This window comes from Balaenoptera ricei, chromosome X, assembly GCF_028023285.1.
Source record: "Balaenoptera ricei isolate mBalRic1 chromosome X, mBalRic1.hap2, whole genome shotgun sequence".
Classification (NCBI taxonomy): Eukaryota; Metazoa; Chordata; class Mammalia; order Artiodactyla; family Balaenopteridae; genus Balaenoptera; species Balaenoptera ricei.
The window spans coordinates 7,270,867-7,290,230 of record NC_082660.1 but is presented as its reverse complement, the minus strand read 5'-3'; the positions used below and the strand labels follow the sequence as shown (position 1 = coordinate 7,290,230).

At 50.5% G+C, this 19,364-nt stretch overlaps 1 protein-coding gene across 3 annotated transcripts in view; it reads right to left on the bottom strand.

Annotated features, from left to right (window-relative positions):
* The window catches only part of SHROOM2 (shroom family member 2), a 140,183-nt gene extending 121,520 nt beyond the window's left edge, over positions 1–18,663 (bottom strand). For all 3 annotated transcript variants that reach the window (XM_059911328.1, XM_059911329.1, XM_059911330.1), the window contains exon 1: positions 18,295–18,663. In XM_059911328.1, the coding sequence (XP_059767311.1) occupies positions 18,295–18,459 (165 nt within the window). In that variant the 5' untranslated portion in view covers positions 18,460–18,663. The remainder of the gene's footprint in view (positions 1–18,294) is intronic.
* Positions 18,664–19,364: the final 701 nt, after the last annotated feature.

The window sequence follows — 19,364 nt, the reverse complement described above, 5'->3', positions numbered from 1 at the left end:
TGGCGCAGTGGTTGAGAGTCTGCCTGCCAATGCAGGGGACACGGGTTCGAGCCCTGGTCTGGGAAGATCCCACATGCCGCGGAGCAACTAGGCCCGTGCGCCACAACTACTGAGCCTGCGCGTCTGGTGCCTGTGCTCCGCAAAAAGAGAGGCCGCGATAGTGAGAGGCCCGCGCACCGCGATGAGGAGTGGCCCCCGCTTGCCGCAACTAGAGAAAGCCCTCGCACCGAAACGAAGACCCGACACAGCCATAAATAAATTAATTAATTAAAAATAAAATAAAATAAAATAACAAATGTTCAAGTACAATTGGTGTCTAAAAAAAAAAAAAAAAAAAAAGAATTCCCCCACCCTTGGTATCAATCAAGTTCCTTTCTAAAAAAAAAAAAAAAACAGAAATGTGGTGTCCAATAGCTATTAACAGAAGGGCTGAATTTCAGTTCCAGAAGCTCCCGGCTTTGGGACACACATGAGGGGTTGGGAGAAAGAAATCCACCTTCTGGGACCAGGGACTCCAGGCACAGTTCATAATAAGGTGACACAAGGCCACCCCCGCCCCAATCTTCCACATCACCCTCTTCTCACTACCTCCCCACCCCAAGCAAGTCCCAGCTGAGGTTTCAAAAGTTCCCTGACACCTCCCCCATCTCCTCTACTGGTCCAAACTAGTCCTGCTTTAGAAATTGGTTCTTATTCCATGGGCATAAGACCATCTTGGGGCCATTGTTAAAATTCCGATTCCTGGGCACCACCAACCCTGATTCAGTAGGATAGCACTTGTTAATTCCAATATAAATGGCAGGTGAGTCACACCTTTCTAGAGCACCAGTTCTCAAACTGGAGCCAGCGTCAGAATCCCCAGGAGGATTCCCGACCGAGCCCCAGTTTGGGGTTCAGGAGGTCTGCAGCGGGGCCAGGACCCTGCGTTTCTAACAAGGCCCCAGGTGAGACTGATGCGGCTGGTCTGGGGGCCGCACTGTGAAAACCACCGCTTGCTGGGGTGCAATCCCCCTGCCTTTCCACGTTGTCTATGGCTGTTTTCATGCCACAACAGCAGAAAGGAGTAGTTCAGTCCACAAAGCCAAAAACACTGACCCTGGCCGTTTGGAGAAGAAAGTCTGCTGACCTCTAGTTTACAGAGGATCATCCAAATATTAGAAATATCATGAGTATGTCTATGGCCAAGGTGAGACTTCTGGTACTTCATATGGATCTCAGAGAAGTGGGGGAGATGGCATGTAATTTTATAAAATCCTCAGGATTTTTACACTTTAAACAATGACCTTAAGAAAGACTTTTGGGGACTTCCCTGGTGGTCCAGTGGTTAAGAGTCCATGCTCCCAATGCAGGGGGCCCGGGTTCAATCCCTGGTTGGGGAACTAAGATCCCACATGCACGCCACAACTACAAAAAAAAAAAAATCCCGCGTGCCGCAACTAAGACCCAGCGCAGCCAAATAAATAAATAAATATTAAAAAAAAAAAAAAGAAAGAAAGATTTTTTTTAAGTCACATAGAAAAAAGAGCTTTAGTGCACTTCTGTACTCAAAGGCCCCGGCTAGAGCCCTGGTCCTGACCACCTAATAAGATCTGCAAGCAGGCCGCTCGGGGCTTGGTTTCCCACCTATAAACATAAACAACCCTGGTCAAGCCTCCCAGCAGGCTCACTACAGAACAAGAGTGAAAAGAAAGACTCAACGGAAAACTTGATAAACTGTACAACGTGATATGAAGATAATGTCAAGGCACCCCCAACCCTGGAAAGGTTAAGTCCATTCAGGGATTCCCCCGTAGTCTGGGTTCATCAAACAACCAGCAAGGTTCGAGATGCGGAGCCTCGTTTTCATTTGAAGCTGTGTTACTGGAAAGAGAGCAAAAGGAAAAGAGAGAAGCTCATTTCCCAAGGTGGAGGCGGGGGGCGATGCCTTGCTGAGTTGTTACTGCCCTTGGCCACAGAGTGTGACCCTCCTCAGTGTCTGCACCCCAGAATCCACCCCTGCAGACAGGAAAAGGCATCCTCCACAGAAGAACGGGGGTCAGCAGGGTGCCAGGAGCAAAGGCCGGTGTCCTCCTTCCGTCTTCCACGCGCTCAACAGACAGGCTGCAGCTTCCCTCCTCCTGAGGACGGCCCTGCTGGGCGGCCAGGACAGTGGGTGCAGTCCCCCCTTTTGGCAAATCGCTACCCTCATCTGCGATACAGGAGAAATACGGGTGTCCGCTTTCTAGGGCTGTTTGGAGATGCTCTACGCTCATGCACAAAAGCAAGAAGCAGCAGCCAAAAGCAAGGCTTCAGAAAGTTAGCTGCCATCCTACGGACAAAGATGATGCGGGGAACCAACAACACACACTGTGGAGTGTTCCAGGGGCCGAGGTGAGAGGCTGACGGCGTGTGTCAGAGCAGGGGTCCACATCCCCTCTGTGGTCGTTAAGTCCCATGAGTTTTGAAAAGTGTTCTTTTTAAGATTTTAAGGTTTCCAAATGGTCAGTTTCAATTGTGCTTAAACAGCCTCGAAGCCAGAAAGACCAATTCTATTCTTCTGGTTCATGAGAGGTATGACCCCCCCCCCCCCACCCTCGCCGACCGTGCTCAGGGAATCACAGGTACCACGCCTGGGCGTGCGGATGGCAAGCGCAAAGTGCAAGGAAAATACCCAAGAGAAGTGAAACATACATCCACACACAGACAACTCTGTGAATGTGCGACTCTCCACAGGAGCATTATTCATAAAAGCAAAAAGGTGGAAACGACCAGATGTCGATCAACTGACAAATGATAAACAAAACGCGCTCTACCCATAAAGTGCAATATCATTCAGCCATAAAAAGGAATGAAGTCCTGACACACGCTGACGTGGATGAGCGTCGAAAACGTGATGCGGAGTGAAAGAAGCCAACACAAAAGGCCACGCATCGTGTGGTTCTGTTCAGATGAAACGCCCAGAAGAGGCAACGCCACGGAGACAGACAGGAGACCGGTGGTTGCCAGGGGCTGGGGGCAGAGGAACGGGGAGGGACTGCTGATGGGCACAGGGTTTCTTTCGTGGGTGATGAAAGTTTCTGGAATTAGATAGAGCACAGCTAAGTGAGGATACTAAACCCCACCGAGCTGCACACCTTTTTAAAAGGATGAATCTTACGCTACGTGAGTTATATCTCAATCAAAAAAAAATTTTTAAACTCAAGGGGAAACCATGCTGGCAGACCTGCCCTGCACGTTCTCCAGCCACCGCAGGGGGTGGAACGGGCGTCCTCTACACTGTGCACGCACCCTTAGTCCAAGAGGCTGCAGAGCTGGGAGACGTGTGCAAAGATCCAGCGGTCAGAAGGCGCCCGGGGCTGCGAGGATGGCAAGGAAGCCAGGCCGTGGTCTCCGTGAGGACCCGCAGGCCGAGCGTCCCGTGGCGCCAGGCCTGGGCTGGCTCTGGCCGACAGCGCGGGGCCTCAGGTGCTCGGGGGGGCCTGCCGCCCAGGCTGGTCACAGGTCAGGTTCTCTGCGTCCTCCACACTCCCTGGGCCACCCCCTCCTCAACCTGCCCATGACACTGACGTCTGGTTAACAAGGGACCTCGGAGGCAGTAAAGACAGCAGAAATGCAGCCCGGGAGAGCAGGCGAGGGAGACTCAGGACAGCCCACGGACCCTCTCCCCTTCTCCCCCCTGCGGGGGCTTCTGGCAGGGCTTCCTTCACACGTGTGCGCGTGCCTGCCTTTCCAGGACAAAGCAGGACCAGGCGACAGCAACGTGCAAAACAAGTGGCTGTGGTGAGGCCGGGGGCACCTCCTTCACAGGGCAGACTCATGCAGTCCCGCACTCTGCTTTTCCTTCCGCTGCCCGTTACGCACCGCAAGTCATCCGCTGTTGCTGGGACGCCTGGGAAGCGTCATTCTGTAATGGCTTCACAACACACGTGGCCTCGTTCCTTAGAAACACCTAAGGTTCCTTCCTCAGTCAAGGCAGGAGGGAGGACTGCAGAAGACAAGGCTGGAAATGGGCAGGAGCTGAAAGGTAAAGAAACTTCTGGACCAGCTAAGGTGCAACACGAGGAGTTACCTTTCCAGCAAGAGCCTGAGAAGCCCAGCCGGGCTCTGGCACGTGCACTGCTGGGGGTCCAGAGGAGGCTGGCGCGCGGAGAGTCCAGAGGCGGTGACAGTACAAGACCAGTCCCGTGACGGCCCCGAGAGGCGATAACGGAGGCCGGGACACCAGGGGCGAAAGAGAAGGTACAAATACGAGACACTGAGGCTCCAGGGACCGGGTGATCGGTTGGCCACGGAAGGTCAAGGAGAGACAGGCATCAAGGATGACTCCTGCATGTGGGGATAAACCTGTCGGCAGGCCCGGAAGTGCAGGAGAATTAAGGTAAAGGAAGGTGCAAGATCTGCATCTGCAACACGCTGAGTTGGAGCGGCCTGGGCGGTACCCAGGGGGCTCTCCCAGAATCTGGGCCTGCAGTGGAGACCTGAGAGCTGTCTGCCTGCCTCAAGGAAGCGCACCAGACCACCTAGACAAGAGAGGAGAGAGAAAGGAGGGGCCTCCAGCAGAAACCAACACTGACGCGGACGGCCAAGGGGAAGAGCCACTTGCACAAGGGTCGAAAGAAAGAGAAAGCGTTTCTGCGCGGATGAGACATCTCTTTCAGATCGGCAATAACACCACAGGTAACCTGAGAATTACACTCTGTAAACGCAAACCTAGCCCCTGCCAGGGACAGAAGGCGCGTCCTCAATCAGCAGCAGACAATGTAAATTTACCTTTGGGGGTAAAACTGCACAACTACATGCAGTGTAGTTCTAATAATTTTTCTCCAAAATGCCAGCCCCTGAAAATGGGGAGGAAGAGGGGAAAAAGTAGCCCCACCCCAGCTCGTAACCTGTAGAAGCATCCACTCTGGACGATTTCATCCACTCTGTGGTGAAATCAACACAAAATAAATACGACTCAAGCTGGCAGCAGGCCTGTCTTTTCAAGTCCAGATGTTTCCTTTCCAAACTTTCATTCAAGATTCAGGGCATCTAAACACTAATGAAAATTGAAAGAAAAGCTGCACCTACCAAAAAAAGCACACAGTTGTTTTAAAGACCAACATATTTGATCAATACAAAGTACTCAGTTTTCCAGAAGTTAGGATTTTCTTTTTTATATGCTTGTCTACAAAAAGCTAAATGATAAAACTCAATATATACCATAGTAACGAAACATATCATTTTTAAAATTCCAAGTCGCATACACAAAACTAAGCTTCCTTTAAGCTAGCATGTGATTCCAAAGATTGTCGACAACGTAATTCTTAAGAGAATTACGTTCAAGCAACTCATAATTAGATCTGCACGGTACCAAGCAAAGAATTCCACAGACGGGGAAAAAGAATTCAACATACCTCTACTACCAAAAATAAGATTATTAAATGTTTTGGGTTGCTGATTATCTTTTCCCTTAGTCTCAATTTTTTCAAGATGGTTTGAATCTTTCTGCAACAAGAAAAAAACAGTATTGCTATGCTTACAAATTGACAAGCACATGTACAATTAGCACAGATAAAGTAACACTCTGTTTACAAATTTACAAACATGGCACAATTCACATAGACAGAAGCAGAATTTCAGCAGCAGCAGTATTTCATCAGCTTCAGCATTTCCAAGCCACAAGCAAAGAATCCCTTCACCTCCTTTGAAAGTCACGGAGGGCCACCGGTCCTGGGGCTCCAGGCCCCTGGGGTTCCCCCCACCCACCTTCCCAGGCTTTCCGTAAGCATTTCAACACCTGGAATAGAAGAGGCTCTCCTTCCCCACCCCTCTCAGCACCCCCTGCCCTGTAACCCTCAGATCCCCACACCAATGCCACCTTCCTCCAGGGACCAGCTTTACTTTGCACTTGCCTTCATCTCCCTTTCCTTGATGGTCTACCTCGTGTTTGTATGTTTTCTATTCCCTAGGGAAAAGAAGAGCCTGCCATACAAGATCATAATTGATGAATCTGATAGAGGCATGCCGGTTAATGAGGATTTACTGTAACCCGCCCAGGCAATGCCCTCTGCACTTGAACCAAAGTGGTAAGTACAGCACAATTCAACCAGGAGAAAGGTGCACGCCCTGACATCGTACCGGCAGCCGCCGGCAGCCAGCCTCCTCTCCTCTGGTCAGCCCTCCCCGAGGGCTAAGCAGCTGGACTGGGAAGCCTCCCTGCCTCCGCCCCACCTCTCCATAGCTCCCAGGCAACCGTCTGCAGGGAGGGGAAGGCAAAGCAACACAGGGTGAAAATTAAATTACCAACTGAGAGAAAAGCTACGGTGGAAAGAAGCTGAACTTCTGAGCATGCAGGTCTCATTTTACGTAATAAGTGTGCAAGGAATAAGCTACATGCTAATTGGACACCCACAGTGATTCCTTCTACAAAGTAAATAATCATTCCCTCTGTATGGGTGTAAATTAAACATTATATATTCAGTCTCTTAAAGCTAGCGGTATTCATTAAAAGGACAACTTTTGAAAACAAACTTACGGTTACCAGGGGGGTAACGGGGGGGAAGGGATAAATCGGGAGACTGGGATTGACGTATACACACCACCACACATAAAATAGATAACTAATAAGGATCTACTGTACAGCACAGGGAACTCTTCTCAATACTCTGTCATGACCTATATGGGAAAAGAATCTAAAAAAGAGTAGATATATGTGTATTATAACTGACTCACTTTGCTATACACCTGAAACTATACTATAAACTATTTGCAACACTGTAAATCGACTATACTCCAATAAAAATTTAAAACAAACAAACAAAACAGAAAAGAAAATTCCTGATTTCTCTCCAGATTTCATTTGTTAGAATGCTCTAACTCTTGTAGTAAGTAATCAAAGAAACGTGTAATGGCCCAAATACAACAGAAGCCTCTTTCTTGCTCATATACTGGTACTACTGGGAGGGTAAGCAGGCTATGGTCAGCTAGCTTCCTCCTCAGGCATTCAGGGACCCGTGCTGATGAGGCTCTGCCCTAGGACCATCTTCACTCCAGACAACCAGAAGAGGCAAGCAGGACAGGCGGTAAACGGCCTGCATCACTTCTACTTGCTTCTGATTGGGTAGAACTATGGCCTCACAGCTGCAAGGGAAGCTGGGAAGTGTAGTCCAGCAGCATGTCCAGAAGGAAAAGGAGAGGCAGGCTCCAGTGAGCAGAGAGCAAGCATCTCTACCAAGCCCGCGGGTCAGAGAGCAAGCATCTCTACCAAGCCCGCGGGTCAGAGAGCAAGCATCTCTACCAAGCCCGCGGGTCAGAGAGCAAGCATCTCTCTACCAAGCCTGCGGGTCAGAGAGCAAGCATCTCTACCAAGCCCGCGGGTCAGAGAGCAAGCATCTCTACCAAGCCCGCGGGTCAGAGAGCAAGCATCTCTCTACCAAGCCTGCGGGTCAGAGAGCAAGCATCTCTACCAAGCCTGCGGGTCAGAGAGCAAGCATCTCTACCAAGCCTGCGGGTCTGACTCCACACCCTCAAAGAGTTTCTACTGCCAGAAAGCAAAGCAGCGAAGAAATGGAGTTTGTTGTCATGGGACATTTAACCTTCATCTTTCCTACTATTTTCACTTCCCAAACCACTTTTTAAAATCTTATTCTTCTGAATATCACATTGATGTGAAAGAGCTACCTTTCATTAATATTATAAGAAAGAAAAATCAGTATTATTCAAAAACACTTTAGGGACTTCCCTGGTGGTCCAGTGGGTAAGACTCCGCGCTCCCAATGCGGGGGCCCGGGTTCGATCCCTGGTTGGGGAACTAGATACCACATGCACGCCGCAACTGAAAGTCCGCATGCCACAACTGGGAGTACGCATGCCGCAACTAAAGAGCCTGCATGCTGCAACTAAAGATCCCGCATGCCACAACTAAGACCCGGTGCAGCCTAAATAAATAAATAAATAAATAAATTTTTTAAAAACCAGTTTTTGGTGTAAAGGAGGAAACAATCACTTCCAGTGGGCTGTAAATAGCACAACTAATGTACTGGTGCTGAGCATAAGATGTGTATTTGAATTAAATGCTTTTCTACAAATCCAATGCTAAACAGTCAGAATAAGTACCAAAATCTCTAGGAGACACATTAAAATGTTGCCATACAAAATCCAGCTTAAAGTCTTTCAATGATAAATTGGCAATTTCAAACACTAACATTACTTTTTTAAGAAATTTGTTCACAATACTTTTTATAGTTTTCCAAATTCTTAGTGAAGCAGGATGAAGTAGGGTAAAGGGGGGAAGGGGGAGGAGAGATGGAATTTAAATCTACTAGAGCTAGGGCTTCCCTGGTGGCGCAGTGCTTAAGAATCCGTCTGCTAATTCAGGGGACACGGGTTCGAGTCCTGGTCCGGGAAGATCCCACATGCCGCAGAACAACAAAGCCCATGCGCCACAACTACTGAGCCCACGAGCCACAACTACTGAAGTCCGCGTGCCTAGAGCCTGTGCTCTGCAACAAGAGAAGCCCCCATGATGAGAAGCCCGCGCACCGCAACAAAGAGTAGCCCCCGCTCTCCGCAATTAGAGAAAGCCGGCGCACAGCAACAAAGATCCAATGCAGCCAAAAATAAATAAATAAAAATTTAAAAATGTAAAAAAAAAAAAAAAAAAATCTACTAGAGCTAGCTTTCCATACTGACTCATTTCACCCCTGTGTCAATATACTGAAGTGGGAATGATTCTAGTTTGACAGTCTGAAGGATTAAGGGTGAGAAAAGGTTAAGGACAGAATGCACGATTCAGCTACATATGCAAGACGTTCTCTCCAGACTGGAACCACTGCGGCCAGAGCAGGAGGCAGAGATGACCACTGTCATGTCGCCGAGCAAAGCAGGGCTCCTCTAAACTGGCAAACCTCGCACCAACGTTCAAATCTGCCCTACACCAGAAACTTATGTTCAGTAGAGGAAAACATTACTATCTGAAGGGATGTGACCAGCCCAAAAGAAACAAGCGAAGCTATGGCCTTAAAGGAGTCCCCAGGGAAGCAGCCTGGCTAGATCACTCACCCACGTGCACCAGCCTCCAAAAAGCATTGTGGTCACCCACTCTTACATACCTGCAGACGGCAAGGACGAACTGAGCCTCCAACAGAAGCCAAACAAACACAAAAAAGCAGCGGAGCTCAGAAACGGAATCTACACAGCAAGAAGACATTTTTTAAAACCAGTCTAATATTCTCAAAGATATGAAAGAAGAACCATGAAACAAGATCAGTATGGTATCAAAAAGGAACATTCGAGAACAACACTAACAAAACAAACAGACAAACAAAAAACAAACAACTTTGGAAATAAAAAAAACCCAAAAGCACACATTTAAAACTCAACGGAAGGATTGGAAGATAAGGCTGTACACAATCTCCCGAGAAGAACAAAAATACAGGGAAAAGAAAAATAAGACAAAAAAAATTAGAGTTAGTCCAAAGGACTAAGAAACAGAAAGCTTTGGGACCTCCCTGGTGGTGCAGTGGTTAAGAATCTGCCTGCCAGTGCAGGGGACACGGGTTCGAGCCCTGGTCCGGGAAGATCCCACATGCCGTGGAGCGACTAAGTCCGTGCGCCACAACTACTGAGCCTGCACTCTAGAGCCCGCGAGCCACAACTACTCAACCCACATGCCACAACTACTGAGCCCACATGCCACAGCTACCGAAGTCCACGTGCCTAGACCCTGTGCTCTGCCATAAGAGAAGCCACTGCAATGAGAAGCCCACGCACCACAACAAAGAGTAGCCCCTGCTCGCCGCAACTAGAGAAAAGCCCGCATGCAGCAACGAAGACCCAACGCAGCCAAAAATAAAAATAAATTAATTAAATTAAAAAAAGAAAAGAAACAGAAAGCTCTGTTGTCTCCCCAGCAATACTGTACACCAGCGGAGATCAGAACACCACCTGCAAAGAAAGTGCCGAGGGAAAACCGTCTCCAACTCAGACTTCCACACCCAACAATCCATTTACTGTCAAGGTAAAATAATGACATTCTCAGACACAGAAGGTCTCAAAAGACGACCCCCTGTGTGTCTGAATATAGTAAAAGATTTTTTGCACCTGGGGAAGATGCAGCGGATGAATCAACGATATGCACATAGAAAATTAGGCAAAGAAACAAAGCCTATCCTTACCCTTGGTGATTATGAAAACTTGTGCAGGAGAAATAATCATAGTTTGTACCACCAGGCTCAGCAGTGTTGGCACTGGCATTCAAAATAACATACACACCGAAAACTGCTAACCAAGTGGTTCTCAAAGGGGGCAATTTATTTTTTTATTATTTTGCAAATGCTATAACATTTTATTCTGTCAATTATGAGCTGAAAAACAAATTTTAAAAATAAATTTTGTCTTTAACTTTTTCTACATATTTGCAGGAGGCTTTACCATTTATTTTTATTTTTTTTATATTCATATTAATTTTTTTTTCTAACATCCTCATTGGAGTACAATTGCTCCACAATGGTGTGTCGGCCCCTGCTGTACAACAAAGCGAATCAGCCACCGGCATACACACATCCCCACGTCTCCTCCCTCTTGCGTCTCCCTCCCACCCTCCCTATCCCACCCCTCCAGGTGGTCACAAAGCACCGAGCTGATCTCCCCGCGCCACGCGGCAGCCCCCCACCAGCCATCTTCCCCATCCATTCATCTGTCGATGGACACCCAGGATGCCCCCAGGTCCTGGCCACCGCGAAGAGCGCCGCAATGAACACCGTGGCACGTGACTCTCCCCCGAACCATGGTCGTCTCAGCGCACAGGGGTATTTTTTTTTTTTTAATTTTATTTTTTGTATTGAAGTAGAGTTGATTTACAACGTGTGCCAATCTCTGCTGTACAGCAAACTGACCCAGTTCTACACATAGAGACATTCTTTTTTTTAATATTCTTTTCCATTATTGCTTACCACATGATACTGAATACAGTTCCCTGTGCTCTACAGTAGGACCCTGTTGTGTATCCATCCTACATATAATAGTTTACATCTGCTCACCCCAAACTCCCAGTTCAAAGGGGGCGACCTCTGTCCCCCAGTGGACATCTGGCAACGTCTGGAGACGTTTCTGACCATCTCAGCTACAGGAGATGGAGGAGTCTGTACTGGCTTCTAGCGGGTGGAGGTCAGGGCCGCTGCTCGCCATCCCACAGGGCACAGGACCGGCCCCCCGCGGCAAAGAACTATTCAGCCCCAAACGTCAGCGGTGCTAAGGTTGAAAAAACCCTCTTCTAACCAAAATTAGTACAAAATTAGTTACATTGGGAGTAAGGGGGCTCAAGGTATGTGTCTGGGTAGTTGGTGTGGAAAAAAAGACTACATCCCAAGCTTCCACAGTGGGAAGTCCACAGTTATCCCGGAACGGAACAATGAAAGTAGCAGCCACATAGGATACAGGCAAATGCCCAAAGAAATCAGCTAAAAAGTTTCAATAGCTTCTCTAGGGACGAGGAAATGACATGGGGAGCTGCTGGTATGATAACAAGCCCTGCAGAACTATTTGCTTATTTCAACAGCGCAAGAGCCACTTTGATAAAAATAAAAACAAAACTCAAAAAGATACACTAACATTTTGTGTCTTTCCTCCCTTGAATAAGTACAAGGTTGCCTTTAGAGCCCACACAATCTACCCTGCCTGGGTTCTTGTTGGCCTTCACAATTTGCCTTTGATCTGAAAGTCTTGGTCACCTTTGGCCAAAAGGAAGACAATCGCAACCCTTCCCAGGCCATGTAGAGCACTGTTCTTCCAGATCCATCCAACAGAGGCTGCAGACATTGCCTCCAACTTCATACCCAGGAGATTTTAGAAAAACAGCCCAGGTTAAAAAAAAAAAAAGTTACTTCTGCTTTGCAATTCAGAACATCCTGGCTTTTCAGAACAACCTTATTTGTTCGAACCTAAAATAAAGTTAGTCCAATTATTTTTTAACCATAGCCTACCGTCGTCCTTCTACTAAGATAAGTTCCCCCAAAGAGAGGCCTTAACATTCACACTGGTGAAGGAAGCAGGCCCCACCTACCACAGGGCCATGCAAATATCCACTCCAGCAAGGTAACAGGAGAACAGTTCCTCCAGAATGCACCCTCCCTCTGTTGAACACTGGCAAGGTTTTAAAAAGACCAAAAGAGCAATATGCAACCCTGAGGGCTTTCAAAACCCTTCGTGTGGGTGGAAATTGCAGCTTGCAAGAGTGCGGCTTGCATAATTTCTCATCAAAGGATGGCCCCCATGCCTGAGTGCAGTGCGTGAAAAGTGAAAGAGGTAAGACTGAATAAAAAGTCTGTTCAGCCTTTAAGTCCTTAAATCATCTCACTGACTGTTTACACTGCGCCCAGTGTACAAGAAGAAAAGCTCCCCAGAGCCCCGAAGAAATCCTCAAATCCAGGTTTATTTGCATGCTGACACAAAACAACTTTGGCAAGAGGACAGCTCCAAAATGCCTTCCAAATAGAAAAGCCAGCCCTTTCCAAGCTGGGAGCCCAGTTTCTTTGGCCGAGAAATAGAAAGGTGAATTAAGAAATCCCAGCTCGTTAGGACAAGGTGAAAACGGCTATTTTTATGAGCCTTTCATTCTCATTCTCTTCTACATTTAGCTCTCGGGCAAACTTGTTTTCTTCTTTTCAAAAGATGAATGTTAGGACATGTTATGAAGCACTCATAACTGAACCCAGGAAAGGCAAAATCCACCACGATTCAGAAGTGTGATGCACAGCTTAAGTTTATAGCTTTTCACACTGTGGAAGCCTCTGGATTTATAGATGTGAGCCCTGCTGAATTAATTTCTAGGAGAGGAAGAAGCCCCCACCCATTGCACCTCAAAGCTCCAGCACCAGAGCTCCATCGGGATGGGACTTGGGTCTCTCTGCCAGACTTCCCACCCCTGCACCCAAAACACCTCCGCAGGACCAGGGGTAAGAACTAACAGGACCCAGCTAGGCACAGGCTGGGACACGGGAATAAAGATATACCTGAATGCCAGCTGGCAAGGCAGGTCTTGCCTTTCCACCAACTGGAAAGGTGTTTCAGCACAGGAAAGAAAACTCACCCTTCTTTTTTTTTTTTTTTTTAAACCGTACTATTAATTTTTAAATACAAATGAGTCTCTGGCATTACACTCCTCCCAACAATCATTAAGCTGCAGCTGGCCTCAAAGACGCTGGGATCTCACAGTGCCCAGGAGTTGCCTCGGCCATAACGGTACCCACAGCACGTGGGTCTGCCGAGGAGGGGTGCCCAGCCCTCACCCACCCACCATTTATTTCTATGGAGCCCTGGGAAAGTGGCAGTGGTCCCTAGATGGGTGCTGACGTGGGATTGTGCTTCAACACCGACATCGAGCAAAACCCAGAGAGGCTGAGATCCATCGGTTCCTGATCCACAGCTGAATTCAACAGACCCCCCCCCCCCCCCCGCCTTTTTCACAGCCTTCAGTGGTAACTGATAAAGAACTTGGCTCTTGGGGGTAAATATAAGGACGTGCAGACAAGCACTTGTCCTGACCAGGGCTGCCAGGTCACCAACGACCGTCACTCAGCACAGCCCATGAAACGGAGCCCCTTTCAGACCACCGCAGAAGGTACCTCCCACCCCCAACCAACACCTAGTCTCTGCCCCAAGCCTCCGCCATCAGGAGCTCTAACGGCTGACACAGGACATTTGCCACCTGGGTGTGTGGGCCAACCCCCCAAAAATGTGCCCTTGCTTCCCCTCCACCCCGCCTTCAGCATGCAAACCAAGAAGGACATTTAAGGACACGGTCTGGCATCCAGTGAAACGCCGAACGGTCCGAAGGCTCCTGAGAGGGTGCGTCAGGCTGGGCTCCCCAAGCCCCAGCTCTCCCGCACCACCCCCCAGGACGGCCCTGGTCCCCAAAGGCAACCTGAAAATCAACGGGTTCCCAAAGGAGCCGCCCGTGGGACCAGGCCAGGCCCAAATTACTGTCTTCTTTGGAGCTCCTGGCTAAGGCTCTGGCATTCTTGGCGGGAAGGGGTGGGGAGGACCTAAGAAATGGTGAAAAGGCGGGGCAGGGGCTTCATTCCTTCCCCGGTTAACAAACATTCCTGAGGCCGAAGGGGGCTCTGCTGACACCCAGCTGGCCCACTTAAGGCTTCCTAACGAATCCCCAAGGGCCCTTCTGGAATTCTAGGCCCTCCAGTGACACGTTAGAAATCAGGCCCTACCCACCCCCATGGAACTTTTACACTTGCTGAGCTGATGGGGAAAGAAAGTGCCACGCAGACAGCAGGACCACGTACAACATCGCACCTACTTACACAGCTCCTGAGAGGTCCCGCATCGAAGCACAGTCTCGGAAACACTAACAAGTCAAAGTCTTTGGAGTTTCCTAAGGCAGGGACATTATTTCTGCTCCCTCTCGGACAGCAGTATGAAAAACTGGGGTTTTGTGTATCTTCCAGCCCTGGTACTACGTCAAGCTACAAGTCAGTGTCAGTGTAACGAATGGTTACAAATCTGGTTGCCACCTTGCTGGGGGACTTTATGTGTGCACTTTGAATTCCAAGAATGCCACTCCCGGGAAGTCAGTATCCCTTTAACTTCAAACCCGACCCAGAGAAAAGGCAGTCCTCACCGAGCAGTCCCGCTGAATGCCCATGAAACACAGCACTCGGGAGTTCCTGCTTCCATTTCCTTTTTCCAGATACAAAAATGCAGATGAAGCAAGTATTTGTTTGAGTTTTACTGTGTAAATAAAGCCTATTATCAGGGCCAGCGCTTAGGAAGAAAACAGCCTTCCCCGCCAAAGCTAGCTACGCCAGGAGGCCAGGGGCCTCCGAGTATCTTCAAAAAGAAGAATTAAGCACAAGCGTTCAAAGCTAAAATCCTTTCAAAGCAAAAGTGATATACAGTTACTCTAGCGAGGGTGATTTGTGCCCAGGAGACATCTGGCAAAGTCTGCAGACTTTTCTGGTTGTTACACCTGGGGGGTGTTGCCAGTGGGCAAAGTCCAGGGCTGCTGCTAGACACGGGGCCACCGCCCCCAGCAAAGAAACATCCAGCCCAGAACATCGGTAGTGCCAAGGTTGAAAAACTCTCACAGGATGTGACAAAGTTACTGAATATGGCATCGCAAGTGATTCCAGACAACAGCAGATGGCACCAAGTGGAGAGAAAGCAGAGACATGCAGGGTCAAGATCTGGTCCTGAGGACCCTTCTCAAGACTCGCCAGCTTTGTGACCTCAGGGCACACGACTGAACCCTCCTTGGCCTTAGCTGTTTCATCTATAAAATGGGCTAATGAAACTCCATCAAGGGGCTTCCCTGGTGGCACAGTGGTTAAGAATCCGCCTGCCAATGCAGGGGACACGGGTTCGAGCCCTGGTCCGGGAAGATCCCACATGCCGCGGAGCAACTAAGCCTGTGCGCCGCAACTACTGAGCCTGTGCTCTAGAGCCCGCGAGCCACAACTACTGAGCCCACGAGCCACAACTACTGAAGCCCAGGCGCCTAGAGCCCGTGCTCCGCAGCAAGAGAAGCCACTGCGATGAGAAGCCCGTGCACCGCAACGAAGAGTAGCCCCCACTCGCCACAACTAGAGAAAGCCCGTGGGCAGCAACGAACACCCAATGCAGCCATCAATCAATCAATCAATCAGTCAGTAAATAAACTCCATCAGGAGATCAGGGATTGAACCAGCCTTGTTCTTGGCATCACTTCCAGTTCTAAGATGTACACTCCTATGAGGCTTTCAACTGAGACACTCATCATCATAAACAGAGTGTGTCCTCTTACACTGGATCAAGCTTCTTCCAAATCAGATTCTGTTAGAAATGAGCTGTATAATATCCCAGGGCTCTAATATGTAACTATTTAATTACAAGGTTTTTTAAATGCAAAAAAAAAAACTATTAGAAGGCCTATTATTTAATGAGCCCTAGAGAGTTTTCAGTAGCTACTGGGAAAAGAAGATTCAAAGCTTGGATTAATCTAAATTCTGGAGGTGGGACAGATTTCCCCAGTCTCCATCACAACAGTCTATTTCCATTTTTTAAGTGATTATAATGGACACGCTTTCCTTTATCCTTCTGTAATAATGTGACAGTAAATTACCAGCTGTTGGATTGTAAGCAAGCATCAGTGATGACTTAATCCAGGAGAAAAGACAAGTAGGTGAAATACTGCCACCACCATGCAATACAATGTGTGGTTAAGGAATATATACATGCATGTGTGAGCACACGTGTGTGCATGTGTACACAAGTGTGAGTGGAAATTTGTCACAGATGTCCCAAACTGTCCTGAATCCTCTCCATCCTAAGCAAAGAAACCACAAATCTCCAGTCACAGTAAAGCACCTATAAAAACCAAGCAGCAGTTTAAAGGAGGGACATATTAGCATCTCAGATAAGACTCATAAGCAGTTTTATTTCTGCAAAATCCTGAAGCACGATCTGGAAAGGCAGGGCGTGTACACCGCTACCAGCCTAGCCCCCTCCCCCGCTACCCACACACCTTAGCAACTACCGTGACAGCCAACCCAGGGGCCAAATCAGGAGCAGACTGCCTGCCTCCTGTGCCCTGAATAGGCCCTGGTGTGTGTCCATGGGTTTTACTGTCCACCTCCTTCAGTTTCTACAACAAGGTCCTCTTGCACAGGGAGAAGAGAAACCACTATGAATGCACGGGGTTTTTTAAAACTTGAGGTACAGAGAAAGGAGGAGGTCCCCTTCTCCAGCTTCCGGTAAAACAACTGAATTTTAGAGTTTAAGTCCAGCTTTCTTACACTGCATAAGCCCAAAAAGCAACATGTCATCTTAAATAATGTTTTACGGCTTACTCCATCTGCTGTAAAGACACGTCCGAGGAAGACAGGTTGAATCGCGCGCGCGCGCGTATTCTTTTTTAAAAGAATCTCTAGAAATGATAAAAGTCTGAGTAATTTACCTGATACCTTTTTAACTTTTACCATCAGAAATGCCCGGTAAAACTTTTATTATTGAAAAGGCACAGGCTACTATGCCTTAATGCACGTATATGCAGGAAATGCCTGTCCTGCACAACGTGTACACTCTATGCCTGCTCCGCCACATACATTCTTCCAAAGAATCCAATTCATTAATGGGTTGCACATGGGTGAAACTTGTAACAACAATGACAGCCTCTTTCCCCGGTTCCACATAAATTCAGTGCACGTCTCCCCTCAAAGTCTCTAGTTTTATAAATATAAAAATGAGCGAAAATAAAGATCAGAGAAGTTTAGTGTCTCATTTACTATCCAGACAACAAAGCCACACCACACCGCCTCCCAAATTCAATCCGGTGGGGTGGGTTAGGAGTCACTTTAGTTCTTCCTGCTGTGGTGAAGCAGCAAAGCAGAGAAAACCAGTAAGTCACCTTCAAACGCTACTAGGAGCCAAGAATTTTTGCATTTTAAAGGGAACTTTGTCCCCAGGAATGGCGCGGCCCAGACCTTCCCAGAGAAACTGACCAATAGACACTTTTAACCAAAAGAAAACAGGACGACTGGTTTGCTGTTTGTGTGCTTTTACAGCTTTATACAGGTTCGGCTGGTAAGTTTCAAGATGGGTTTTCTGTTTTGAGACAAGAGAATTCAAAGTTCTAAAGTAACCCCTACACACACACACACACACACACACACACACACACATACACACACATACATTAGAAACTTATATTTGGGGGCTCAAATCCCACTTTTATAAAGGACGCTGAAAAGTTTCAATTTGTTTTTGCAGGTATCCAGAGCGCCGTGGGTCTAGGGCTGGAAGCGAAAGTCAATAAATATTGATGGGCTTTTGGGAATCGAGAAGCTAGGCTGGCGGCAGCTGCTAGTCTGGGCTTCCTAGCGATAACGGGTGCAGGTCCAAGGGGTGCAGAAACAAGGACCTAGACAGGCAAACACAGGTGGGGACGTCTCTGTGCACCCCCGGCACGTAGGAATGTCCCTCCCCGACCTCTGGGTAGGCCCACAGGTGCAGGCCGGCGCAGGCGAGGCCGGGAGTGACAGGGGACCCTGCCAGGCCCTTTCCCGGAGGGGGAGGGGAGGGGACCCGGAACAGGAGCCATTGAAACTGCGCGGCGCTGGGAGCCAGCAGGACCGGGAAACAACGCAGAGGGGCCAAGGTGGCGCCCGGACCACACACCTATGCGAGTCCTACTACCCACGTCCTCGCAGGTGACCCAGGCGGACGCGCGTCCCAGGCCCGGGGGCGCGAACCGGACACCCCCTCCAGCGCTCCTACCCCACGACGAGTCCCTCGGCCCCAGGCCACCTCCCGGCTGTCACCGTGCGTGTCCCGCGCCCTCCGTACCTTCGTGATAACCAGCGGCTCGCCGTGCTCGCGGCCGCCCTTCAGGGTGAAGCCCCAAGGGGCGCCGCCGCTCAGCTGCACCTCCACTAGGCGCCCGCCATCGGCCGCCCGCGCCTCGGCCTCTGCCAGGCGCTCTGGCCGCGCGCGGGGCTCTGCGCCCTCCATGGCGCGGGGCGCAGGGCGCGGAGGCGGCGCGGCCGCTCAGGCCCCCAGGGCCGCCCGACCTGCGCCCATGCACTCCGGGGAGCCCCGGCCGGCCGAGGGCGAGGGAGGCTCCCGGCGCCCCCGCCGCCGCCGGCCACTGGCAAACTTGCGCTGCAACTTGGGAGGAAAGTACCGGCCCCGGACAGGGAGGGAGCCGGGAGGACGCGCGGCGCGGCGCGGCGCGGCGCGGCGCGGCGCGCGGGGGAGGGCGGGCCCCGGAGGGGGCGGGCCCGCGGGGAGGGGGCGGGGAGCGGCGGGGTCCGGCGCGCGCTCGGGGGCTCGCGCCGCTCGGGGGGCAGGGGGCGGGGCGAGCGCTCGGGCTCCCGCGAGTTGCCCGGAGGGTGGGGGGAAGAGGCGCGCCGACCGGGACCCCCGCGGCCGCCGGCGGTGGGAGGGGCGGGGAGAGGCGCGGGGGTCGGGGGCGCGCGTGCCCGGGGCTCCCCAAGTCGCCCCGAGGCTGGGAGCGCGCTCAGGACCTCGCTCCGCCAGCCGAGTGCAGTGTGCTGGGGGCCGGGGCCAGAGCTCACGCTCGGGGCGCGCGCAGGCCTGGGGGGCGGGGTGGGGGGCGCGCGCTCGGGGTGAGGGGCGCGACCCGCGAGGCCAGAGGACGGGCGGGGGCTCGAGGTCCGGGGCCTCCTCCTCGTCTCGGGCGCCGGGCGGCCCTCGGAGGCTCGGGACACGTCTGCCCGCTGCTCGGGTGGCCGAGGCGCGGCAGGTGAGGCGGCGGAAGCGCCCGCGCGGGGCGGGCCGGGGCGAGGCGGGCCCAGCGGCGGCCGGAGCCCCCGGCGCCCTCCATCTTGGAGCGCGCGGCCGGCTGGCGCCCCCGCCTTTGTTCGCGCGGACCGCGGGCGGCGGGCGGCCGCGCA